Source organism: Nanorana parkeri, unplaced genomic scaffold (genome assembly GCF_000935625.1).
Source record: "Nanorana parkeri isolate BGI_ZX_2015 unplaced genomic scaffold, ASM93562v1 scaffold165, whole genome shotgun sequence".
Taxonomy (NCBI): Eukaryota; Metazoa; Chordata; class Amphibia; order Anura; family Dicroglossidae; genus Nanorana; species Nanorana parkeri.
Window position 1 is genome coordinate 664,224 of NW_017306433.1, and position 27,471 is coordinate 691,694.

The 27,471-nt window shown below is 42.9% G+C and overlaps 1 protein-coding gene across 1 annotated transcript in view; it reads left to right on the forward strand.

Annotated features, from left to right (window-relative positions):
- The window catches only part of MYO3B (myosin IIIB), a 207,224-nt gene extending 181,489 nt beyond the window's left edge, over positions 1-25,735 (forward strand). The window contains exons 31-35 of the mRNA XM_018554563.1: positions 1,503-1,566; positions 3,041-3,140; positions 10,928-11,031; positions 15,357-15,403; positions 25,556-25,735. Of these exons, the coding sequence (XP_018410065.1) occupies positions 1,503-1,566; positions 3,041-3,140; positions 10,928-11,031; positions 15,357-15,403; positions 25,556-25,685 (445 nt within the window). The 3' untranslated portion in view covers positions 25,686-25,735. The remainder of the gene's footprint in view (positions 1-1,502; positions 1,567-3,040; positions 3,141-10,927; positions 11,032-15,356; positions 15,404-25,555) is intronic.
- The last annotated feature ends 1,736 nt before the right edge of the window (positions 25,736-27,471 follow it).

The window sequence follows — 27,471 nt, forward strand, 5'->3', positions numbered from 1 at the left end:
AGCTCTTAGCAACCTGGGAACCTCTGGCTGGCATCCCTCCCAGCTCACTGATGTCACTGGGTGGGACGCCAGCCAGAGAACAGATGTCTGAAGGGGTCCTTTAGAAGCGACTCTGTCTAAAATAAAACGAAAAAGAAGCTCCCTGGAAAAGAAGACTTGAAAAGTAGAACTGACCTCAAAAAATATAAATTTGCTGTGTTATGGGGGACATCTAAAAGTGTTTGTTGTGCCTCTAAGCTGGACCCTGAAAAGTTACTTGAATGTGTTCTGAAAAATAAGAGCACAATAGTGTGAGTGTGCCTAGGCACTCCTATGCCTACAACCTCACAGTGAAACACTGCTTCATCTGGCTGATAGTGTCAGGAAGTATGTAGTAAGATTTAGTGATATCAGTGCTGTGCTGCTGAATGTTCTCCATTCATGGAGGCCCTGGCGTAACTCAACTGATTAGGCTTGTAAGAGGGGGGTGTCACTGACAGTTTTGTGTAGGCTTGGGCAAAATAAATTCGAACAAAGCCCACGCTCATTTCTACTGGGGACTGGTCCTTTGCATGCTGTTTTTTGGGCACAGCTTCCAGAGTTCAGTTCCACATAAATACTTACCTCTCCAGTGGAAGTCCAAACTTGTTTTTGGGTTTAGATACTGTATACGTTAAAGTAGTATTAAACTCTCAAACTTACAGTAATTGATCCAGATCAAACAAATATAAACTGCCCAGCAAATTACTTGTTTATGTATTTTCCCAAACACAGTCATTATGCTTCCAATCAGCTGACTCCAACTCTGTCAGCTCAGCTTCCCTGAACTTCCTGTTCAGTACAATATCACAAGGGACAGCGCTGTCTCCTGCAACTGTCCATGTACTAGCTTGGAGAATGGAAGAGAGAGGAGAGGGATAGGGAACAGGGGAGTGTCTTCCTTTGCTGTGTCTGTGTGTTTGTGGAGACACAGAGAGCTTACTGGCACACACAAGGGTGGCTCCATAGGACTCTACAAGGGAAAGGAGCCACCCTAAAACATGATATCAGGGCCAGTGCTCAGGGGACCAGCTGATTCTGCAGAAAGAAAGAAAAAACTTTTAAACATCAAGGAGCAGAATCCATTGTAAGTGATTTAATTAGCATTTGAAATAGCTTAAAAACCTTTTGACTATAATATGACTTTAATGTTCTGCAGGGTTAATAACAGAATAAGGCAGCTTGGAGGATGCAGAGGTAGACAGGGCAGATAATTGGGGTTTAGAACTGGGGCTCTGGGCTTTATTATTGCTGCCTCAGTAATAGGGAGTTACAAAATGACCAGGCTACTGGCCACCAGAAGGGTTTTCAGGGTTGAGAAGCTTGGTGTGCAGAATGAACCTAAGAATGAATATTAAAAATGCTATGCACAGCCTGAGTTCCTTGCGTGATGTAAAGTTTGACCTGCATGTACTTTTAACTGTGTAATTGTATTTTAATGCTCATTTTTTTTTTCTAATCGTTTTCTCCGGTTACAATTTTAGGCAAGAGAACTGCGTCCCAAGCCATTTCACAGAGCCCAAGCACCGGGACAAGCAGTCAGGGCAGGTAGTTTTACATAAAGTCTCTGAAGTAACTCTACATTGTTACTTAACATTCCTGCGTCTAATGTTCTGTGCTGTGTTCACGGCTCTTTGGCTGAACCATGTGAACATGAAACCGTTAGTTATGTTTTGAAGTCTCTGAGACAAAAGCCCTAGCTTGCTAAGAACCGGAGTTCTGTGGAAAGACAGGGAGGTACAGTGAAAAGAGAGCATCAAAAGGCTGGAAATACGCTGCGGAGAATAAAACGCTCGCTGCTCCCCGAGGTGGTGTGTCTGTGCTCTCCGCTTAGCTGCAGATGTTACAGCCTCTATTTTAGTAAAGACCTGAGGTTCTTTGGTAGCACTTTGATATCCTGCTCGAATTCAATATGTGAAACGGAGGAGTCTCTCTGTGACTTGGAGCACAGCGCTGGCTTTGAAGTTTGATCCAATTTTTGCTGCTTACCATTTGATGTTGAAAGGATGAAATGAAGAAAATGTACAGTTTTTTGCCAGTAACTCTGTAGAGCATATGTAAGATAGAAAAAAAAAATAACAAAATCCGCTGGATGATATACTTAGAAATGTTAAGCAGATTAGTACCTTCCTATAGCTTTTTGCTGATACAAATGAAGCAAGGTGGGGAGGGAGGGGGGGGTGAGCATAATGTGCCCTGAGACTTCCAGTTCATAAAAATACGACTTTTAAGGAGCTAGTTGTAAAAAATACTTTTTTGCTAAATGTGTTACTTGTTTAATGCAGTTTAACCTTTTTAAGAACTGACAAGGCTTCACTTTGTAGTACTTGCCAATAATATGCATGGAGGCAGATAAAGTGGATCTGTAAAGAGATTAAGGGTCATCATCTATAGCCTCAGAGCTACCATTAATGGGATTTTCTGTCCAAGCTGGGGTGCACAGGTTGTATAATCCCAGATGTCCCACTTGTAGTCATTGGCATGAGTAGAGATTTAGCCTGTACATCTATGTCCCTAGTATTTCTCTTTCTTTGAGGCTGATGTCCTGGCCAGTGCTTGTTTCTATTCTCACCTGTCAATAATAATTGTAGTCATTGCTTGCTTTCATAGCAAAATGTGTGGCAGTATTTATCTTCTGCAGTTTCTGGTCCACTAAATATACATGTGCTTTCTATGTCCTGTCTGTTACTGTCATGTATTTGTCTCCTTTTGCCAGGTCCAACTGATGTGAGGATTTTCTCAACATATGTAATCAATATGTGTGTGTGTATATATATAAATAAATATAATTTGTTTACAAATATGCATTTTTTTACTAACAATATCATTTTTTACATAATGTATTTCTACACAATGAATTACAATGGAAAAGTGACAGCACCTTAAAATAAGTCCATTACTTCATGGCATGTTTTAAAGTGGATACTTTAGAACAACACTACAGATGTCCTTCTTGTTATCTGCCTAATCTGTTTTTGAATAACCATCTACATTTTTTTTTTTTTTTTGCATCTTTTTGAAGGATTTGGATGTGTGTCCAAACATAATGGCCAATATGAATGATTCAGAAGTTGTTGCAAGTAATCGGTATTCGAATTCTCGTGAATCTTGCAGAAGTACAGGTACAGTACACAGTCTTCCCTAATCACGGTGCAATGCTGACTACAATATCCTATGCCTAACCTGTATATCGAGGTCACCTAAACACTGAACCATCACATTCTCAAACAGTTCATCCCCACACAGCTGCCCCCTCATGTATGACTGGCCCCTCCCTTTTAGATTGTAAGCCCTCACAGACAGGGCCCTCCTTACCATCTTGTCTTGAATTGTATTATAATTGTAATGTCTTCTTTATATTGTAGAGCACTGCTAAATTGTTGGCGCTATATAAATCCTGTATAATAATAATAATTGCACACCTAGCATGAATTTCCATTTCCACCAGGTCCATTGCTGTGCTGTCTCTATCATTATCACATACCCTGCAGTATTACTTACTACTTTCTATTTGGTCATGAGCATTTAGCTTGCCATCAGCCATAGTTCACTATATTTCTAATAAACGGAGTTTAATAGATTAGTCAACATCCAAAATAAGTAGTTGAACAATGGTAATTTGTATGAAATAGTGCCATGTTTTCTATGGGGATAAACCATTATTGCTATGCAGTTGTTATTGCTTATAAATGCATTTATCACTTTCAATGAGAGTAATCTCTTTTTATAATGAAAAAGCAGTTATTTGTGACATTGCCTGCTTTTCTGCCATGGTTGCTCCCACCAGTCACATGATATGCAACTACAATATTGTAAACTGATCTTGTAATTGACTAATTGTAATCAGAAACGTGATCAGAACTAGCCTCTGGTCAGATGTACGGCTAGTTGCAGATATGCGATTGTGGTTGGAAGACACAACCGGTAAAATAACTTTTTATGAGAGATTTCTTCAGCCAGATGCGCAGGTGTCTGTCCCAAAGAAACAATAGCAGTCTTTAGGAAAATTATTGTTTTTTCCTCTAAGATTGGTTGGCCGGGAATCGACTGCATTGTGTTTATAGACAAAAATAGAGGCGACACCAAACGAAGAAGAGTTCAAAGAAGATTCTATTGGTAACAATTAAAGCATCAAAGTGCCAATGCATTTTGTGGGCAAACAAAGACCCCTTTTAACAGGACCTAAGGTGTAACTTGAACAGGGTTTCCTGTGGGGAATGGGGAAGTTACAATGATGGTGACCGCAAATACGAGGGCACATGCAAAAGTCAGCAATTGAGATGATCCAGGGTACTCTTGTTTTTGTGGTCACTATCATTGTAACTTTCCCTGAGATCATTCCCCAAGTGACTCCCCTTTCGAGTTACAGATGAAGCCCTGATGAAGGGACCTTCTGAGTTACAGCTGAAGCCCTCATGAAAGGGGTCTGTGTTTGCCCCTGAAATGCGTTTGGCACAATGCTTTTATTGTTACCAATTAAAACTTTTTTTACACTCTTCTTCATTTTGTAGTGCCTCCATTTTTTGTTCTAATCAACTTTTCCAAGGCCCCCCTGCTGCTCACTGTGGGGTCCCTGTAGGTGGAAGTGCAGCCACCACCAAGCAATCAAGCCCCACAACAGAAACCCATGTTGCACCCAAGGGACATTCACAATCAATAATCACAGTGCCTCACACTCTTCCTAGTTTTTGTTTCAGAATTGAGTTTATAGACACAAAGCTACAGTCTGTTGGTAGACTAACGTCTGTTGCCAAAAAGGGAAGTGTAACAATATATTCTGTAGAAGAATGTAATAAAATGTACATATGCAAATGAGGGGCAGACCCACTTTGCATAGCAGCCTGTTCCAGGCCTATGAGGTTGGAGGGTAAGGTGGTATTTGTACAAGTTGTCCTTCTCACATAATAAGGATCCTCTGTGGTCTTGAAATGATTTATTGAAAAAAAAAAGTGGGAATAAGTAGGGCTGCTCTTCAAAGGAGGTAGATTACTTTTCTTTGCAAGACAAAACTTGATTTGTTGCAGCGAGCGCCAGCTCCACTGTTCCTCTTGGGTCAGGTAATACCTTATATACAAATTGTACCACAAGTATACCATGTTCATGGTGTCTGAAGCTCAGGAATTTTCCAGGTTCCTACTACAGTTGGGTCAATACTGGTAAGATGGAAAAGTTGCTCTGTAATCACTTCATATATATCTTTCAAATGCATTTTTAAAAAAGAATAAAATATGTTACTTACGTATACATTTGATTGTGTTAAAATGTTGCTAATTAACTTGTTTTAGTGCTGAGATCCAATTTAAAACAGTTTCCGATTTGCTCTTGCCTCTAGCACTAATCATATATAGTACAAAACTTTCTGCAGGGAGCCGCGGCTGGGTAACGTAATTTAAAGTATTAAGATCAAAAGTAATGAGAACATAATCAAAATTGCATGCAATAGATAAATAAGAATATTAATACTATATCAAAATTAAAATAAACTGCATGTATATTCAAGCTGCTGTAAAGGGATACATGATAACCATTCAGTTTGAAATAAATCTGTCTGTTGATTAAAGATACCAAGCTGAGTAACCAGCTGATCAGTGAAAAGCAGCACCAGGAGGTGAGGTGCTTACACACACCTTTAGGTATCTTGCTGAGCACCCTGAGAGCCCACAAACCTGGGTCCCATTATATGAAAATAGCTTGGATAGTTGGTGACTGTGCACACCACTGCAGTCCCCCTATTCTGATTTGGAAGGGGGGGATTTTGTAACTCGGGGCTGCCATTTTCCAACAGAACTATTTGACAGTATTATATTAAATACTCATCTGATACTGCTTTCACATGACAGGCTTGGTCCGGTACATCATTCTTCTTCTCTGCAGAGTGGCAGGGTCCTTCTTGCACTGCCTGTGTCTCTTTCTGTTGACATGGACATAAGGTAGCCCTTATTGGAGTGCATGCATATAGACAGGAAGTGGCTACAAAGAGGCAGCAGGGTCCCAGCAGCAATGAGATGCAAAAAAGAGTGAAAAAAGGTGAAAACAGTATTTTTAATGAAAAAGACAATTGCTCTGGTGGTAGTTGCCATTTTATACAAGGTGTGATGTTGGCAGTTTATCAAACCCAAATTTTCAGTAAAAATGTCAGTTACGTTAATTTTTGGGCACTTAAACACAATATGTTACCTAATTTTTGTAAAATATAAAACATGAGGTTATGTTGAGTAAATAGATACCAAACATGTCAAGCTTTAAAATGATATGTACCTGGGATATGAACTCAAACTTTGGCACCTAAAATTGTTCATAGGCAACATTTTAAAGGCCTTTCATGGTCTCTACTGTAGAATTGGCTCTAGAATGATTGCTCTGGCGTGCATGGTGATACCTAACATGTGTGGCACACTTGCCATTTTCATATGTAGGTTCACCCAATGCGTGTGTTTACATATTAATGTGCTCAGAGCTTTAAAAAAAAAATTAGGGGGGTTACATTTATTTTGTTTAACTTATATTTTTTAAATAATTTTTTAGATTTAATTTTATTGCTATACAATAGGGGACTTACAAACACCCTATATCCTTGGTTCTCAACTGGTGAGCGCGACACCGTGCTCAGTGGGTCGCCGCGTGCCTTCCACTTTTCTAGGTGAGAGTCTCTTAGCCGCCTCCTACCGCAGCACTGTCAGTTCTCACGCAGAGCAGCCATTTAGAATATACTGCCTGGCGTCGAGTGTCAGCTTGAGGTGGGCTGGTGCTAGGGCCACGAGGGAGTACCATCCATACGTGCATTGCTTACAGCTCCCTCACGTGCCCTGTAGAGGTGCCTGGACTGGAGTGACATCACATTCTGGCTCCCGACACCTCTACAGGGCGCACATGGGAGTTTTTAAATGCAATGCATGTATGGATGGAGCTCCGTCACAGCACAGCAGCCCAGCACTGGTCCCCCGGCTGAGGATCCACTCCAGTTCTCGTAATGGCACCCCAAACACCCCTCCCACCCACAGTTCAATCGCCTGCAGGTACCGCAATGCTGTGCGTTCCATTGCAGTGCGACTTGGGTCACCACTTAATGACCAAGGACAAATGTGGGTCCTGAGGTTACACAGGTTGAGAACCACTCCTCTATAATGATGTATACAACAGGTTTTCTTTAAGAAGACAGTGAGGGGAGATTATAAAAACTGGAGCAGTTAAAGTGACATTAAAAGAAATATCCCCCCCCCCATTGCTGCTGTCAGCACTTACCTTATTGTATCCCTCTTGCTGCGATCATCTTCCTTCTTCTTTATTCCACTTGTTTCCGACAGTCCCACCGATGCTGGCGCTGGTCTCTGATCCAGCGCAGACTCCCAGCTGCGTCCATTGAGTTTATTTTCTCCAGATTCTGACTTTCAGTTTTGATATATTTACCCCATTATGTAGATAGTATATTACACCCTTAACATCGCCAATAAAGCTGACCAAGCACAGATTGTGCTTGATCAGCTTCTTCTCAGGCCACAGAGGCCTTGTCGCTTCTAGCTTCATTCAGTGCTCTCCACAACGACAGTCCCAGGCCCACAGGAGGGGCAGGAAAGCCCAGGATGAATGGCAAGGGAGTGGCAGCACATTCGAAAAGGTTTAAAAGTGGTTTGGTGGCTTTTCTACCAGCAAGCCAGTTGGCTTGTGAAATGTAAACACACTCCTGGCTGCCGTAGTGCCATTTTAGGTAACTCCAGGGTGCATTATTGTCTATAAAATCTAAAATGCATTGTCAACAATCAGGAGTACACAAAGAACTTAAAACTCCTGTTCCTCACTCTCGCATCTGTGCTTAATAACCGTTCTTATCTTTTTAATTGGGTATAAATGATATTGTAGATGCTTACTCCATTGTCACTTTCATCTTAAACTAATTATTTATTCCTTGTTAATGGTACATTAAATACTTTAGTAACACATAAAGACCTCATCTCTCAGCTGTCAAGCTCTCAGATTCAGGACATCATTTACAAATGAAAGTAATGCAGTTCCACAAGAATTGCTACTCCTCCTACAGAATGTGGTAATGCAATAAACAGAGACATAAGATCCTTCGTCCTTGCAGAGGAGCATGTGTGAATGGAGAGGGATTAAAACACGTGTAACGTTTTTATTGCTGTCTGAGCCTCTGTTAGGGAGATTCACCCTCTCTATTTGTCCTGGTGACTGCAAAAGAAAATCCCAAATTGTCACCAGGAAAGGAAAAGATGGAAAATCTTTCGATGGGGACACTAGTTCTGGTGAACCTGCTGACCACCTGAGTTTTCCCTTTCTTTGGAGGAATTTCTTCTCACTTCCTGTTGTGACTATCAAAGGAGTTCTCCCCAATAGGACACAGATGGCAAAGAAAAGCTTTCAGGGGTTATAACCCTCTGTGGCTCTATCCCAATTTTCTTTTTAAAGTCTACTTTATCTCTGGAGTACAAGCAGCTGTCAAAAAAGCTTGACAATCTGCATCATTTACAATGATACAAAGTTCCTTCCAGCTCTGTTATGCCAATAACCATGCTTAGCCAAAAGCATCCTCATGCTTTTTATTTTGTGAGATTTATACTTGATTTAGACTTTTTTTGGCAAGGAAAAGAAAAAGTATACTCCAGGCATATTAATCGAAAGGGGGCAATTACCTTTAACAACCCACAGCCGACCAGCTTTAGATATTAAAAACAAATGTTAATCCAGTTATTTATTCAGGAAATATCTTAAATACAGTTATTGTAAATGCCTTCATCTTTTCCCTTTATTAGCGGCAGAAGGAGGGGCAGCTCACTGAGTCAATCAAGGATTAATTTTTATGGTACAGTGTTGTCATTCTAACACAGTGAAGTTGCTTACAGACGGTGCTCTAGGAGTAAGGACATATTGGTGAGGTGTATTTTAAAAACCCTCAACATTTTTGTCCAGAGTATTTTCTTTATTTTTATTTTCCATTTTTTAGTACAGTTTAGCTTGTGTTTGCTTGCTTTGGAACAATACCCAGACTTCGTATGAAAGACAGTTTTATAAATGAGGCCCAGCATTTACAATACCCATCCTCTGACTCTACATTGGGGATAAAAAATAAAAGTTGAATGGAAGTAAAGGTTGAAAATGGAATGGAAAAGGTGTAGGTGTTGCCCAAAGCTTCCAATTAGGCTTTAGAATATTATACAATCTGACATATTTTACTTAATCTATGATTTATATAGTAACTAGTTAAATTTTTGGTTTCGGAAGTCTGGCTCTTCATTGCGTTGTTATGGCTAAGGAAACATGGAGGACATTGATTGAAATTAATTCGCTTGCAGTTGTGCAGAGGTGGTCTAAAACTCTATGGGTGGCCAATAGGCATACATGGATCAAGTCCAGTCCAGAGCATCTCCTGCAGTAGCTGGGCAAGAATCAGACCACACAGGGTTTACCTAATGGCCATAATAAATTCATTGACTGTCAAAGGCACTCTCTATCACACAGAAATGTAACAATCGTAGACAGGCGTTGTACACGTGGGTGTTCACTCTTATCTTTTTTTTGTTTTGTTTTTAATATAACGAAGAAAGGCTTTATTTGGACATGTGCTGCATTTACCTGCCAGCTAATTTACTAGGCATATTGTGGTTGGTTCTAAAAGGTTTGTGCAGGGGAATGTTTTACCTCCTTTGTTCTTAGTAGGATATGTGCCAACTGCGGGTATCCTGACACATTAAAATGTATGTCCAGGCATTGCCAAATTTTACTGTAAACTAGAGCATGCCCAAGCATTGTTTTTTTTTGTTCCTGTACTGAGAAACCACTTTTATTACTCCCTGTGTAAAATTCTTGCAGGGGCAGCTGCTTAAAGATTGGTCCCTATTAATGTAGGCATGCCCTCCCCCAGAAATACATCTCCCAAGAGCCCTTTCTCTAAACACAATTTGGGAGCAGGCTCTTGGAAGTCAAGGCACCAAAATTGTTTTGCTAGAAAATAAAGCAATGTATGGATGTGGAGTGGGACAGAGATGGGTGGGAAATAGGTGGAGCTCTGTAGTCCAGCTGGCAGGGCTAACAACACTGCCTGGGATTCCATTTCAGCAAAGGCACTATGTTGTCAGCCTGAACAGGAAGCTAAGAACAAACTGGATTTCTGACTGTTTAACAGATATGTTCTGTGCCTAAAGCATTTAAAAGGGATAAAACATGAGAAAGTGTCCATGTATTGCATATATATGTAGCAGTTTAGAAACTTTGAGCAGCTCTATCCTCTTGTCTCCAATCCCGCTGCTTGAACCTTGGTGCCTGGTAAAGCTTCCGCCGGAGCCCTCACTAAGCAATAGGTTAAAAAAACGGCACTCGCAAGGTGATCCATCCATCCAGTACTTTATTTGTAAAAAGGCATAACAGCAGCAGACAAACAAATGCTTACATGTTTCAGCCCCCAAACTGCACCATAGTCGCAGCCAGTTTGTGGGCTGTTTTTTTAATTTTAATTTTGCCCACACATGCTCTTTGAAATTCATGTTTGCCCTCTCCATAGCATTTTAATGTGATAGGCAACCTCACTGGCCAAAGGAGGGTCAGAAGGCTTGAATGGTTTATGGCTAAAGCTGGATATTTAGAAGAGATTTACATATAAATTACCACAGCTTTGTCTCCGGATCCGCCAATCATTTTGATTTACAATTTTCACTGGTGGTAACGTCTGCTTGTTTATGATTATATTCTTGGCCTGTGTTGCCCCGGTTGATGATGACAGGTTCATTTTAACATAACTCCAATTTCTAAAAGTGACAGTATACAGTATATAATGGACACATATTGTTTAATCTTTAAATAGTGTTTCATAAAGGGCTACTATTACCTGTAACAACTGAAGACAAAAAATATTATTGAAATATAATTTCCTCTGAATGATGAAGCCATTACTCTGTGACAGGTTCAGAAATATTTATTGAGAAGAAGTTGAGGACCAGAAGACGCTGTCAACAGCCCAAAGCTCTGAACAGTCCCGAGGACAGCTTGTACTACAACCACATTAATGTGAGTTCATTCCAGTTGTGAAGAAATGAAGACATGTGCTTATATTTCTATAGCTACACTTTAAAGGGTCTCTATGGTAAAAAATTTAAAGAAAGTATGTATTTTTATATTGAATTTCCATAAGTTCCATCCCACTCCTAATAACCATATCCATCTAGACCTTTGTAAACTTACTTATATAAGATACCCATAGTATGTATTTCTTCAATGCACTGACACAATTTCACTCAGCCCTGTGAATATGCACTTCCTTGTGTCACTTTCTGAACTACAACTCTCTTCCTGACCTTCCCACAATGTTACATTATCATTGCTTTCGGGGAGCAATGCATTTTGGGCTGTATAGTCTTGAGAACTTGAGATTGCATCACATCCAACAGCAGGGAAAGAGACGCAAATCACATTGGGAATCCACTTACTTACTTTTTGAAGATGCTTATAGGGTGTACTTCCTCAATGCACTGACACAATTTCATTCAGCCCTGTGAATATGCAATTCCTTGTGTCACAACTCTCAGAGCTCGGCTTCTGAACTATAACTTAACATCTGAACAATGTAACATTATCATTGCTTGCTGGGAGCAATGCATGCTGGGCTTTATAGTCTCGAGGAATAAAGATTGCATCACATCAAGAAGTAGGGAAAGAGATGCAAAGCACTCTGGGAATCCAGGAAGTTGATGTGCAGATGGAAGGCAGCACTCACTACATAAAAGGGATTTTTTTAAAGTACGCTATGATTGCATTATCAAAAACATCTCCAGTATCTATTCCTATTACAATGCTGATGTCATAACAGGATAGGATATGCTGGGACTTTGAAACTCCTTGATACTCACACCACCATTCTTCTACTAGATCCTTTCTAATAATTGTCCAGTGGGCAATTTTATTAAAGTTCAACTCCAGGCAAATAACTATATGTTAGGATATGTGACAGCTGATTTACATGTGACAGCTGATTTATTTTCCATTTTGCCCACTCCTGAGAGTTAGGATATTTATGGGCGAGGCACAACATTTGTCACTTATGCTCTTCTATGTAGTGTCAAACATTCTTGGGGGGTTGCTCCTACACAAAACAACGGACCCCCAATCAGAAAAGGGGATCTGAAGTGGAACCAAATACAGTATAGAACAAAAGGGGGGCTCCACTGCTAATTGTACAGTCCAATGTGATATCTCCTTTTTAAAGATCACTAGAATAAAACAGTCCACGTGTTTCAGGGGTCCACAGTATCCCCTTCATTAAGGCTTATGGGTTTATTTTTTTAATTTTAATTCCCTTTTGAATGTTTTGTGTTTAGAGAAGCAATGATATGTAAGAATAGTTAGTAGTTGTAGTGAATGACTGGAATTTTAGCAGAAGATTTTACACAGACCTGACAGACAGCACAACCAGGTTAGTAACCTGACTTTGTTCTACTGCAGTTTAGGTATACAGTATAGGCCAGTGATAGCTAAAGTTTTTGAGCCCTAGTGCCCAAACTGCAACGCAAAATCAATTTATTTATCTCAAAGTGACTGCACTGAAAATAAGTATTACATTTTTTTAATCACTTTTTTAATTTTTAAATTAGTATTTATCTTTTACCTTTTTATTTTTAATAATTTTAATTGATTCTTATTCTTTTTTACTTTTTTATCCATTTTTATTTTTACATTTTTTTATGTTAATTACTATCTCCTATTATTGTTATCACACGGGGCTAACAAGGAGGGAAGCGGCCAGTGGGGAGAGAGGCAGACAGTGGTGGGGGTGGACCATGGAGGGGGGGTGGAGGACCAGCAGGCCTATTACAAGTGATCTCAGTGGCATTGCCAATATCACTTGTACTAAACAAGCGGCGGCTTCCCCGCTGTACATTTAGCCTTGCTTGCCCGAAGCGGGGCTAAATGTAGAAAAAAACTACCCGCCCAGTGCCCGGAACTGTATGTCGCGGGTGTCGGGCAATACTGCCCTGCCTAGGCTGGTGTGCCACCAGAGGGGCCTCTGCGTGCCCTCTGTAGCACACGTGCTATAGGGTCGCCATAGCTGGTATATGTGATTTACCTGAAGTTCAGCTTTAACCACTTGAGTCTACAGGCCTTATTCTTCCAAAATCCCATTGAGTTCCACACGCTAAATCTTTTAGGTTTTGAAGTCTATCCTAACGTATTATACATCCTTATACCCGGGACAGACAGGGCTTTAATTTGATACCAAATTTGGATACATACATTTTTATTTAATTGGTTTGCATTGGAAAAAAAGTAAAACTTTTTTTGCAAATGTTTTACTATTTGCATTTTCCTGTGATTTTTCCCAATGGAACATTTACAGAATGTATCCACCCCCATATATTTACCCAAAAATATAATCAACACAGTCTGCTTATTAAAGTATTATCACATTAGTTTGACTGTGTCGCTACATTGTGATGCACGCAAGGGGAAAAACGCTTTGTGTAAATTGTTAGCGTGACAATAGGATAAGATTCAGTCAGGTTGAAGAGGGCACAAATGAGCACAATGATGACTTTTCTACATGTTTGCAGTCATTAAACTTTCCAATAAATTGTACTCATTTATGTGAGCTTTTAATGCTTGTGCAGTGAACACAAATGCCGTTGAAATCATCCAACATCAATGTTGCGAGACTAATCTAGAGACTAATCTAGAGAGGCTCTGCATCAGGTCTCCACTGACCAGATCCAGACCCCCCATGTAGATGTTCAGCAGCAGGTTACTTCTTATAGTGATCTGTTGCTGACTGCAATCAGCGAGCAATAAATCACTATAGTAGTGATATACTGCTGCAGGGAGATAACAGCTCTATTCTGGTCTCAGAACTCAGAGGAAGTGCCCTGACATTGCTCAGGGCATCACTACACTCCTGATGTAAACATAACATGTGCTGGGTTTACATTCACTTTTACATTATGCTCCAATGAAGCAATCTGTAGAAGTTTAGGAAGCCCAGGAGCTGATCGTTTCAGGTCCTTGGCTTAGTGCTGAACCCGGACTGTCAGACAGCCAACGGTTTCAGCCTACATGCTGGCAGGAAGGGGCCCACCTGATTTGCTGAGACTGGCCACCATTTTTAAATAGCCAAATGTTTTAAAATATACCAATCGTTGATATCCCGGGTCCATTTTAAAATGATGATTGGGGCTCAAGTGGTTAAGTAAACTAAGAAACCTATTCAAACAAGTGGCCATAATGCTTTCACCTTTATGGATGGGCTTTGGTTGGGAAGAAAGGTGTCTGAGGAGCTTGGCCTGGAAGTCTGTGAAATGCTCAGCAAACAATAATGATTTTTATACTTGAAAAAAGTGGATTGAGTGGTGGTGCGATTTGAACTTTTTTGTTTTACCTACAATGTTTCCATAGTGTAGCAAGCACCCAAATGTGTCCAGTCCTACCCTACAGTGAATTTGTGTCCCTGCTATGGTCATTCAAATACTTACATATTCCTAACAAGTGGTAAATGAGCTCTACTACTAATGCTCACTGACCACTGTATCTGCCGGCACAGTGGAGCAATTCATTCCCAAGAATCCTAGCAGAAGCACGTTGTTCTTGAAGCAGCTCCGCTAACCCTGCTCCCCTCTACTAGCAGTGACTCAGAACCCCGTAGCCTTCTCCTCTCTAATATAAACAGAGTAGGTGCCCTGGGAGGTTCCCTAACAGATATGGATAACATCTACAGGCTAATTGCTGGCCAACAAAGGCCTTCTTTGACTAGAATCATGCCATGTTTGGTCCTCCCCAGCCATAATGGACAACAGATATCAAATGGTTTATTTACAGGGGTCACACTGGCATGAGCAATGCAGTTCATATATGACTGCTTCTATTGTTCCGTAGATGATAATATAATGATGTTGAACGCGTTAGGTTGGTCGAACCTATTACACATTGGACTAGCATAGCTGGGAATGTGGAATGCTGGCAAGTCCAATCTGCCCATGTCTAAGCCTGTTTTTCCGCTCTCACATACTCTATTTCTAATTTCCTCAACCTTTCCTTCTTTCCTCCATTGTAGCAGCCCATCTCTCCATCCCCTCGCTTAACACAGTGCTGGCTGAACATGTGCCTCTGCACTTTATCAGTTGCTTTCATATCAGGATGTCTCCTTTCACGGTTAATAATTGATGTGGTTTATCAAAGAAAACCAACATGCATGCTTCATCAGGCTCACTTGAGCCCTTTGATCAAAAAAATTATGCTTTGACTTGTGATATTATCAGCATCTGCTTGCATTCAACACAAAATCACTTTGAATTAAAAATTAACGACTCCCTGCTTTGCTTCTGAAAGCGTGTTCTTGGTCCTTCCCGCAGGGAACTCTAGACTATCAAGGGAGCAAGAGGAAGCCGAGAAAACTTGGGTAAATATCTATCCTGAATTTAACAACTGTAAACAGAAGTCCTTTTGTAAAATGGAAAATTCTTAAAGATTGAAATTGTTTAATATTGCCCCCCCGGATGTGTATATGGCTCCCTGCTAACAAGCATAATGATAACAGCTTAAAATTCAGCAAAGTGTCTGCTGCAACGAATCACGGATGTGACAAAAGGACACGGATACAGAAACTTAAAGGGGACCTGTGATGATAGAAATATAGGGGATGCCATTGCTGACTTGTTTTTAAAGGAAACCTGTACTGAGAGATATATGGAGGCTGCTGTTTATGACATCGTGCTGAAAATATGTGATGTCTGGTCATCTCTGACATCGGTACTTCGAGTTACTGACCTGGAATATGACAGCCAGAGTGAAGTACGATCTGCACATATGTCATAGATCAGTCGCTCAGGATTAGAATCAGGATCAGTATGGCAGCAAAGCAACTAGCATTTTCAGAAGGACAGGTTAGTACTGGTAGCCTCATATTTTCTCAGTATAGGCTGCCATTCTGAGCATAGCTGTACATCTAGTCATGGATCTAGAGCAATTATGCAGCCAGTGAAGTCCGCACACTCTGAACTGCTGACCCGCATAGTTATTCCAATACAGAAGTCACACTACATAGCGCATTGAGAATCAAGATGACAGCCACAGAGCTTGCATCTGTAAAATCGATCCAGCAATGGCAGCTCACATTAAAGTTAACCTGAATATTCACTCATTAAAGCTGAACTCCAGGCAGATATCAAGGCACAAGCTAATGCAGACATGCAATAATTAATTACATTTTTAAATGCAAGCAGTGTAAGTACCTGAATATGACTGGGTATCAGCCTCCTGCAATCTACTGTACAGCAGAGCTCAGATTGGGGGAGGGAGAAGCAGATAAGGAGACATGTTGACAGAAGGAGGCAAAAGGCACTCATCAGTCTACTGCATCGCCTTTTGCTGGCCAGTCACAGGGTTAGGGTGAGGAAGGGACCTGTAAGCAAAACTGAAACTGGAGCAGAGTAAGATCAATTCCCCTTCCCTGCTAGACAGGACTGTGCTGTGTGGCAGAGCTGTGTAAATCGCATGAGTGGATGGATAGAGATACAAATTAATTGGCAGGTAAAACAGCTCTCATGAATGTATTTCATCCACGCATTTAGCTCTGGCTCTCCCTGGAGTTCAGCTTTAATTATTATTCGTGCAGGCTTACTTTTAAAGGCTGTACTGTATATTTACCCTTTATTATGTGTTACTAACTTACTCCAACCTTTATACTAAAACTGTTGAAAAATACTAAGCTCTCTATAGCCTGGTGAGACATAAAGAATCTTCTCCAGTGTGCAAAGGCATTTCTATGTGTCTTCTGAGTCGCATCTCTGCCGTACTAACACTAGATTAACTATCTATTATTTGCTTTCCTCTTATAGCTTATAGCAGACCTTTACCCCTTTCATTAAAATCACATCAGCATGCAGCTCTGCATACTGATATGAAATCATCTTACATTCATTCGTTAAACACATTTTTCTTTTACTTACAATTATTGTTTTTCCACTTCCTGGTCCTCTTGGGCATTAGTGATGTAATGTGCCCAAGCGTTGCATCCTGGGAAGGTTACATCAGCAGAGCATTGCTGGGAAATCACATCTGTAATCTCATGAGATCTCAGGGAAAGGTATTTTCCTCCCTGGAGATGATGCGCATGCTCACATGTCCTAGTCACATCTGCCAGAGTTCCAGGAAGTAAAGATCTACTAATCTGCCGTTTGTAAAAAAATGTCCACGGGGGGCGCATGCGCGCAGCTGACGATGAAGCAGGCCTTCTGAGACGGCTCCGCAACTCACCCAGGCAATCCCGCTCGTAACTCGGAAGTTCGCCCCGCACACCCGATTCAATACCCCAGCCAGCAATCGGAACGACCCCTGCACCTGATTATGTCGTCCGCAGCGCCCAAACTTCAGCAGAAGGGGAAACAGCAGCCCATCAAGGAAGCGATGGCCAGAGCATCGGCCAAGATGGCGCCCGCGGCCCTCTCACATGAGGTAACAGCCCGCGCAGCCTCAGTGTCCAGTAGTGATATGGACGAGGGGGATCTTAGCAGCCATGAAGGAGATCGCTCCCGCAAAAGATCCCAAACAGCTTTACTGCAGCGGTTTGATGCCATGCTCCAGAAAGCACTCCAATCCACATCAAAGCAGATAACTGACAGGCTGCTTAAGGAAATCAGGGACATAGGCCACCGCACTGCTGCATTGGAAGACAGATGTGATGACTTTAAGGCTGACCTAACCACCTTTAATGGTGACATAGAGTCCCTAAGGCGAATTCGTAGTTAGCCTCAAAGCTAGAGGACATGGAGAACAGGTCCCGGCGCTCCAATCTGCGTATCCGCGGCCTCCCAGAGCACATTACAGATCTAACCTCCACGGCAACGGCACTCTTCCAAGAGCTAGCCCCCGATATCCCTCTAGAGCGACTGGAGATAGAGAGGATCCACCGGACCCTGACCCGCAGGCGCCCTGATGGTCCCCCCCGAGACATCCTGGTCAAACTACATTACTATCGCACCAAGGAAAGCCTAGCTGCCGCAGCCAGAACCAAGGCTCAACAAAGTCCACTCTCCTTCCAGGGCCACGAATACCAAGTGTTCGCAGACTTGGCCCCTTCCACCATAACCAAGAGGAGGTCCCTGCGCCCCTGTCTTGAAGTCCTCTCTAAACACCATATTCCCTACAAATGGGGGTTCCCCTTCCGTCTACTGTTCTCCCATGGGGGTAAGCATCATTCTTGCACTACCCTAGAAGAAGCGCAACGCAAAATGGCCGACCTGGGCCTTACTGACTCACAACCTGAAGCCATGGACTCCCACAACTCCCCTGCTCTCTCTTCCAAGCGCTCAAGGAGCGACTCGGATCACAACCACTCCGGTGAGTCAAGTCGCCCGGCGGTTAAGATGTCCACCAAAAACCCCTCGCCACGCTGAATCGTCATGCAACCCCCTGAGGTTGGCCCTATCTTCTGTACCGCCGGTTGCGGTGTAGGTGGCCTGGATCCCGACTGCCGTTTGCAGAGCTCCATACCCTGAGAGATCGCCTCCAGTTGGGGCCAAATCCCCCTGTCTGCCCACTGCGGGAATTCTCTGGCCCTGAGAGCACACCTCCAGTTCTACACCAAGAGCAGACCATCATACAAGGCGCCCTGGAGTCTTGGATCTATCTACAGTTGAAGCAGCACCCCGCATGGGACATCTTGTCGCCAAGCACGGCTAAGACAGTCCCCTACCATGGTTTTCCCGTTACCCCGCCAGGGTTCTACCCTTCCCCCGCCGAGAAGAAGCTTATTTCCCGTTTGTTGCTCATCATAAGGCATACCCCTGTTCTCACTACTCAAGTTGCTTGCCCGCAAGAACTGTTAGCTTCTTTCTATCATATATCCTTAACGATGATGTTCTGCCTTGTTATGCATATGTTCATGTTTTTACCAGGTTTTCGGCTGGCTCAGTGACAGGGGGGAAAATCTTTAGTGACCTCGAGGACTTAGTGGCCCAGGCCTAACCCCCTTCCCTGAACCCGCACCCTGGTACTATGGGTGCACCTCACAATGGACCCTTACTGAGCCCTGTGGTAGTCTAACAATCTAACAAAAAGATCTTTACTATCCCTCTTACTAACTCCCCCCCCCCTGCCACTGTCCACATCCGACCGTTACACCGGACGCCCTGAGCATCCTAACTGTATTGGACTTCATGTCCACATGTAGGGTTCCAGCTCCGGGTGGACTTCCAATCTGTTATAAACTAATATACTATGCTTAAGATTTTGCCTGGGTGAGTACGTCACTGTACTCCCCATACCTTGGAAACCTTGGGTGGATTAGGGAGCACCGCCTCCTTCCGCCCAATGTTCCGAGCCTGTAGTGGAATTTATCCACTATCTGTTTATGTAAATGTTGTGATGTCTAGTGTGTTTTGTCTAGTGCACCCCCTCCCTCTGTGTCTCCCTGTTTTGTCCCCCTCTTTTCTCCCTTCTTTGGTCCAGATTCCAACTCCTGAGTCGAAACGTGTGCTGATACATATGACAGTGACAACGGGCCCACAAACTACGAGACAGCGTGAGTACCATGAGCATACCTACCCCTTCTCCACATATGTCCCTTAAGCTACTGAGCCTAAATGTCCAAGGCCTCAACTCTCCTAACAAGAGGACGAGAGCCTTTAGATTTTTCCAATCCTCCCATGCAAACGTAATCTTTCTACAAGAAACCCACTTTTCCAGATCGTCATGCCCAAAATATTTTAGTGCCCAATTCCCCCAAATCTATATGGCCAACGACTCATGCAAAAGAAAGGGTGTCCTTATCGGCTTCCGCAGGTCAGCCAACTTTACATGTCACTCGGAGACCCGCGATCCTCAGGGTCGCTACCTGATCCTCGCGGGCCTTCTGGATGACCAAGAGGTAACTTTAGTCTCTTACTATGCCCCAAATGTGGACCAGCTCACCTTTTTTCGAGAACTTCTGGGAAAAATACAAACTTGCTTGACGGGTGCAGTCATCATGTGTGGAGATTCCAACATGGTAATGTACCCGCACCGAGACAAATCCAAAGCCTCTCCCGCATGCATGCACATGGCAAAACCATTTAGGGACCTGATGTCCTCCTACTCACTCATTGACTGCTGGAGAGAAGTCAACCCAACCAAAATAGACTACACCCATTACTCCCATCCTCATGCGAGTCACTCTAGAATAGATCATATTTTCTCCTCTGCCACCCTGACACCACACATCCTGCACTCACACATCCTACCGGTCCCATGGTCTGATCACTCAGCGGTCACCTTGGTCCTTCCTGTCTTACACCACACTCTCAAAACTCCGACCTGGACCCTAAACGACTCCCTCCTCACGGATCCTGCCCACAAGATTCTACTAGAATCATACCTTACGGACTACATTCAACTAAACCGCACACCAGACATTTCCCCTGTTACCCTTTGGGAGGCCCATAAACCGGTCCTAAGGGGACGGATAATTCAATTATCCTCCCAGCTCAAACGGGAAAGATTGAGTAAATTACAATCCCTTGAAAGGAACTTTAATGAAAGCTCCCAAGCCTTCACCTCAGATCCCTCCCCTACTCATAAAACAGCGCTAGAATCAGCCCGTCAAGCCCTAAATCTTTTACTCACGGATCATGCCGCCAAACAACTCCATCGCACTGCCCACAAATTTTATCTCAAAAGCAACAAAGCGGACTCCCTTTTGGCCTCCAGACTCCGACGGTTAGACCCCACGTTCAAACCTATTCGCCTAAAAACCCCTATAGGAACCCACACTAGCACTCCGACCAAGGTCCTGGAAATCTTCCAACAGCACCTCTCAAATTTATACGCCTCCCAAGACTCTTTCTCTACAGACCTGGCCAACAACTTCTTTGCAGACCTAGATCTCCCCTGCCTCACATCATCCCAAAAAGCCTCCCTTGAAGAACCCTTTACAGAACAAGAGGTCCTGCAAACAATCAAATCATTGCCCCGAGGCAAGAGGCCAGGGGTAGACGGTTTCACTGCAGCCTATTACGTTGCTTTTAAAGACCTCCTAGCCCCTCTACTGACCGCGACATTCAATTCTCTCCGCACAGGGTCATCCCTGGGCCCTGAATCCCTCACAGCCCTGATCTGTATGATACCCAAACCCTCCTCTGACCACACCAATCCCTCAAACTACAGGCCGATATCCCTCCTTAACGTAGATGTGAAAATCATGGCCAAAGTGTTAGCCAATAGACTTAACTGCGCGATAGGACACTTGGTCTCGAATGACCAAGTAGGGTTCATCCCCACCAGGCAAGCTAGTGACAACATTCGCAGAATCTCTCTCCTTACCCACATAGCCAGAACTAATAATATTCCAACCATGCTCCTGTCTCTGGATATCAAAAAAGCATTTGACAGTGTCTCCTGGCCCTATTTATTTCATACACTGCGACATTGGGGCTTTGGACCCTTCTTTATAAGATGGATCTCCTCTCTTTACAACCAACCGACTGCAAGAGTAAAATACGCGGGTCTCTGCTCCCAACCCTTTCCGATCTTGAGAGGAACCAGACAGGGTTGCCCAATATCCCCCCTCCTGTTCGCCCTAGCATTGGAGCCCTTAGCCCAGAGAATTCGTAGATCACCTGACATTACAGGAATAGAACATGAGAAAACCTCACATAAGATGTGTATGTTCGCAGATGACGCACTGCTCTTCGTGACAAACCCCATAGTATCTCTGCCCAACCTTACTAAACTCCTGTCGGACTTCGCCTCATTCTCAGGTCTAACTGTCAACCCCTCCAAATCTATAGCTCTAAACATCACTTTACCCCCGGTTTTGGTTGACTCCCTGCAAAGCATGTATCCTTATCAGTGGCGGAAGGACCACCTACCATATTTGGGAATCAAATTGGGGAGCTCCTACCAGTCTTTATACTCAGCAAACTATCCTGACATGATTACGAAATTGATTGCCCTATTAAAAACATGGTCCCAATATCACCTATCCTGGCTAGGAAGGATTGCAGCAGTCAAGATGACTCTCTTACCCAAGATCCTGTATCTATTTAGGGTCCTGCCAATAGCGGTTCCAGCTCCTGTCATTGGAAAGCTCCAAACTTATGTTTTCAAGTTCATATGGGGAGACAGAAAGCCCAGAATACCTAGGCGTACACTATACCTTCCAAAATCTAAGGGAGGACTGGCAGTCCCTCACCTGTCTAAATATTACTTAGCAGCACAATTGGGTCAATTGGTAAAATATCACTCGGTAATTGAAACTCCGGCCTGGGTGGACTTGGAATGCACCTTGGTGAAGCCCTCGTCAGTGGCTAACTTGTTATGGCTGGCCCCCAAACGAAGACCCCCCATTTCAAACCCCATAACCTCCCATTCCCTCAGACTGTGGGACTCTACCAAACTTCAATACGGTCTCATCTCCCCACACCTACCACTTATGTCCTTCCTAGATAATCCTTCCTTCACCCCCGCACTAACAGACCCGTCTAGATTCAAGGCCTGGACCATCCGCAACCTCACTCACTTCTGGCAGTTGCAAACTGACTCGGGAGTGAAACCCTTCCCACACCTGCAAGAACATACAAACTTGCCAAATAATGAGATATTCCGGTATCTCCAAATTAGTAACTACATTCATACCTCCTCCCCAAAACAGAGGAGCTCCCGCTCACTATCCCCCTTCGAGCAAGTATGTCGCGAAGACCCGCACAGCCCAGGACTGATATCACTTCTCTACGCCATCCTAGTCTCCCCCACAGATACTCTCCCCCCCTCCTATGTGAGACACTGGGACAGGGACCTTGAGTTGACTGTTGATGACGAAACCTGGGAACAATCCTGGGCTAATACTAGGAGCAGTTCAAGATGTGCAAGCATGTTGGAACTCAATTATAAAGTACTGATGAGATGGTACTTGGTGCCTACTAGAGTGGCTACTTATAAACCCGATTGCTCTCCCAACTGCTTCCGCGGCTGTCCGGATAGAGGTACATTCTTCCACACTTGGTGGAGCTTTCCACTAGTTTCTGATTTTTGGGACCTTATTCTCAACATCCTCTCATCCCTATTCTCGGTGCCGATACCCAAGGACCCTAGATTTGCGCTACTCAACTGTAGACCAGAATGCTTATCACGGAAACAATTCAACCTCTCAATGCATATTTGCACCTCTGCCAAAAGGGAGATAGCTAGGAACTGGCTGACCCCCACCCTAAATCTCACCAGTGTCATGAATCATGTACATTGGGTTATGGCCCACGAAAAACGAACTGCGCAACTTAGCGATAAAATGACCAAATTTGAAAATATCTGGTCCCCATGGATAGAGAAATTCTTAGACCCCAGCACCCCTCGCCGCCTATGCTCTATCTGACCTTCTCACCACCGTTGCCATGTATAGCACACACTGGTGCCACCACACGATCCGACTCCCCCTCCCCTTCTTCTTTTTCTTTCTCTCGCTTTTCCCTCTCTCCCTCTTCTGACCTCCAAACACCCTGACGTAACCTCATCTGAACCTGAGTGTACCCCTTTACCCTCTGTTGTCCTGTCTGTGTTGTGTGGTGTCGTTGTCCGTTATCCTACCTGGCTGACTCTGAGTCACGTTAGTGATAGTATATCTACTGCCACCTCCGGAAGCCACGAGGTCTTGAGTACTACTGAATGTACTTGACATACATTCTATTAGCCTCTTAATGTAATATTTACGTTGCTTAACGCTTTACTATCCCAAATATGAAGACAGTAACCATGAAAGGATATAGACTGAATATTAATTTGCAAGGATATATACTAAATATAACTAATCTAATACTCCCTGAAGACCTCTGACTCCCCGGATCTAATGCCATACAATATGATTACCTAGTAATCTGTAACAACCCCATACATATGTATCAAGCTGTACCTGCATAATACTGCTACATGTCCTTCTATTGAGATAATGGTCTGCGCACCATGTTGTGTAATGTTTCATCCTGATGGATGTACTGTGTGTTAAAATAATAAAAACATTTATATGGGAAAAAAGGACTGTACAACTTAGTGACAGAATGGCAAAATTCGAAACCATTTGGTCCCCGTGGATAGAGAATTCTGCTGCAGCAAACATCCCCCGCCGCCTTTATACGCTGTAATAGCTGTTCATCATCCTCACCCATGGAGACAACACCATCTACATTGGTACATGGCTTGACTATGCAACTATCCCATCACACTCTGAAATCCGACTTCCCATACCCCCCCTTATGCCCCCTCTTTCTCTGTGCGTCTCCCCCATTCTGTGTTGTGTTGTCTGTCTTGTGTGGTGCCACAAAATCCTCGTTTTGACCACTGACCACCGTCAGCACAAGCCCCATGCCTTTGGTATTCTATTTCTGATGCCCTCCTCTAGGGGAACTATGATGGGTTGTACTTAGTATCGGATGTATATGCATGCCATCTCATCCCTATATTTGGTGATACTTACCGACACCAAGCTAGATCATATGAATGGCTGATACGCCAAGTGCTAGATCCCGTAACCAGTGTGTCTTACTCAACGTTTATGCACTTGCACAATCTGTTCTGAAGCTAAATTTGATGTAATTCCTCTCCTTTTCCACTTGATGCCTACGCTCGCTTCTCTTCACCTGAGTATTTACAGAGAATACAGATGCAACACCTGCAATATTATTGCTAAAGTACACCTTCACTGGTTCCCATACGACAGTGTTTATTACTCATGCACCTTGTATTGTATTGTATTGTACTGTGATGTACCCCTTGACGTTTTAAAACAATAAAAAAACTATGGTTAAAAAAAAAAAAATGTCCACTGTGAGAAGAATGGGGAGGAAAGGAAAAATAAGGTATGCAAGGAATAAAAATCCAGCAATTATCTAGACGTATATGTGTGTAGATTGCCATTACTAGACATTTCTAAAGATGATTTTGTTGTGATTTCAAAGATATGGGTAAAGTTCCTCTTTAAAGAGTATTTCCAATTTTGAAGCCAAATTGGGATTTGTTAAAAATATTTCCTACATGTATAATATATATGTATATTTGTTACATGTTCCCTTTCTCATAGCATTACTTTAAAACATATTTCAATATTGTTGCTTACCTTTTTGCTTCCTCTTTTATGAAAACTTCAAAACTTTTTCCACTCTTTGTAACTTTCAAGGCCAGGGATGGGGAGTTAATGTTTACCATAATGAACCCTGTCTGTACTGTGCTGGCAGTCCTAGAAGTGAGAAGCGCTTCTCATTGGTCAGTGTGGTCATGTGACCATGCTGACCAAAGAGCACTCATCATTTCTGAGTGTTATGCTGGATCCTGAGTGCAGGGCTGCAGTGCGATGTACAGTGTAAGGTCTGGCTCTGATGCTTACAGATAAAAGGCATGAACAGAGGGGGCAGGGAGAGGTGGCATAGTTCGTTTTCTCACTATTATTTCTTCAACAGTAGAACTTGTTAATGAATTAAATGTCTCTGCTCTCTAATAAAAAGGTTTGTTTAACACTTCAGTCACGGGAACCTTATATGTCACACATAATGGACACTCATAATTTATTGCTATGTTCTGCTGTCTGTTTCAGCCAAGTCAAAGTTCTAGACAGAGAAGATGAATATTACAAACTGTTGTCAACTGCTGACTCAATTCCTGAGGAGGATCTTTCTGTTTGCTCTCCTTTGGCACAGCAAGAAATGTTTTTTGCCTCTAGCTAAACCTCTGTTCTCTAATCCACGCTATTTTGGAAACGGTAAGAATATGTTATATTTATGGCAGGGATAATCTTGTTTTCTGTAAAGATGACTAGAAGTTTGGACAAGTGGAAACCTACGTATACTATGACTGAATATACTATATACTGGGGAGAGGGAATGCACTAACACTGGAGCAGCTGTGTATAGCAATCAGCTTATATCTTGTTCAGTTGAGCTTTGAAAATAGAACCTAGAAGGTGATTGGTTGACATTCAGCTGCTCCAGATTCTGTCTGTTTTAGGAAATTCTGCTTGTATGATTACAGTTACACAATATGGTTGATTTATCAAATAAGTAGAGGCTGTTCACTAAAGAGCTGGCCATAGACCGCTTGAATTTCTGCTAATTCAAATTACGAGCCCTGTTGACAACCCCTTCCCACTCAAAAAATGTAAAATTTTTCAATCAACTTTTGTCAAGGTAGCCGGTGCGAACATTCTCGTCCAAACAGCGCTTGCACCCAGATGGGTCCAATGTTCGGCTATTCAGCTACTGCTGGAGCAGAAGCTGCTGAATACAATAGCCACCAGCATGGATACCCCCATCCATGGTGTTTAGTGTAGATGGGGGAATCAATGGGTTTCTCTTGTTCATCCCAAGGGGCTGAATGAGAGAAAATCTAAAGAAATATCTGCCTTCTAGGATTTTTTTTTTTATGTTAGTAAAATTCCCCTTTAAGCCCAGCTGCAGAGTTTGCCAGACAGCATTAGCAAAATTATCCAACTTTATGTGAATGGAGGGGCAGGAACAGGAGCAGGACAATGCCTTTGCTAGTATATCAGGGAACAGTAGTGGTTGGGGCAGGCTTTCCAATCTGTCTGGTCATTTATAATAAAGGATAACCCTTGTCCTTTCCTGTGAGTTAAACTGGAATACAAAATACAATCCCACCATGCTTCTGTGAACTAACTTTCCCCAAACCCCCATGTAATAAAGTTGAATAAAGGCAGGCATGTTAGTAGTCCAGCCTGGGTGGCAACAATGGCTACTTCCATAGATACAGTGGAGGTGTGAATGTACAGAGAGTGTGTTATTCACAGAATTACTAGCTTAAGATAAAAAGAAGAAAGCCTGAAATAAATGCAGCCACCAACTGGTAAGCTACAATATATAAAATGTTTGTACTTGAGTTTAGTTATCCTTTATGATACCCCTAGGTATGAGATAGAAGTTGCTCATACGGGCATCAGTTTCATATACAGTTTATCTTGGGGGGAACAACCAACCAAACAGATTGGATAGTGGTCAGCAGTGCCATTCACATTCACTACGAGCACCCTCCCCTGCTCCTGAGATATCCGGTATGGAGTGCAACAAGATCTTTATACATCTTGAGATTGGATAGCCTGCGGCAGACACTACGGACTAAGGCCCCTTTCACGCGGCTCCACTCCTGATCACAGCAGTACAGAGCGGATGTCACCAGTGACATCTGTGCCAGTACAGTTTTTTCCTCCATGTTGCGATGGAGTAAAAAACTGCAATTACCGTACCCCATGTTTGTCTATGGGGAACCAAAGGTTAACGGCACGATCCGGTCCGGCGAAACGGATCTCTGATCAGTCTGTTTTTCCGGACTTGGCCAGAGTTGGGGGTAACCGGGTGTAAATGGCCGCCCATCCATTTAAACACAGCTGCCCATAGACTTACATAGAAAAACTCCAGGTGGACCGGATCAGAGCAGCCATGTGAAAGGGGCCTAAGAACTGGTAAGCTGCAATACATTCAATTTTTGTTTTTGGATTCT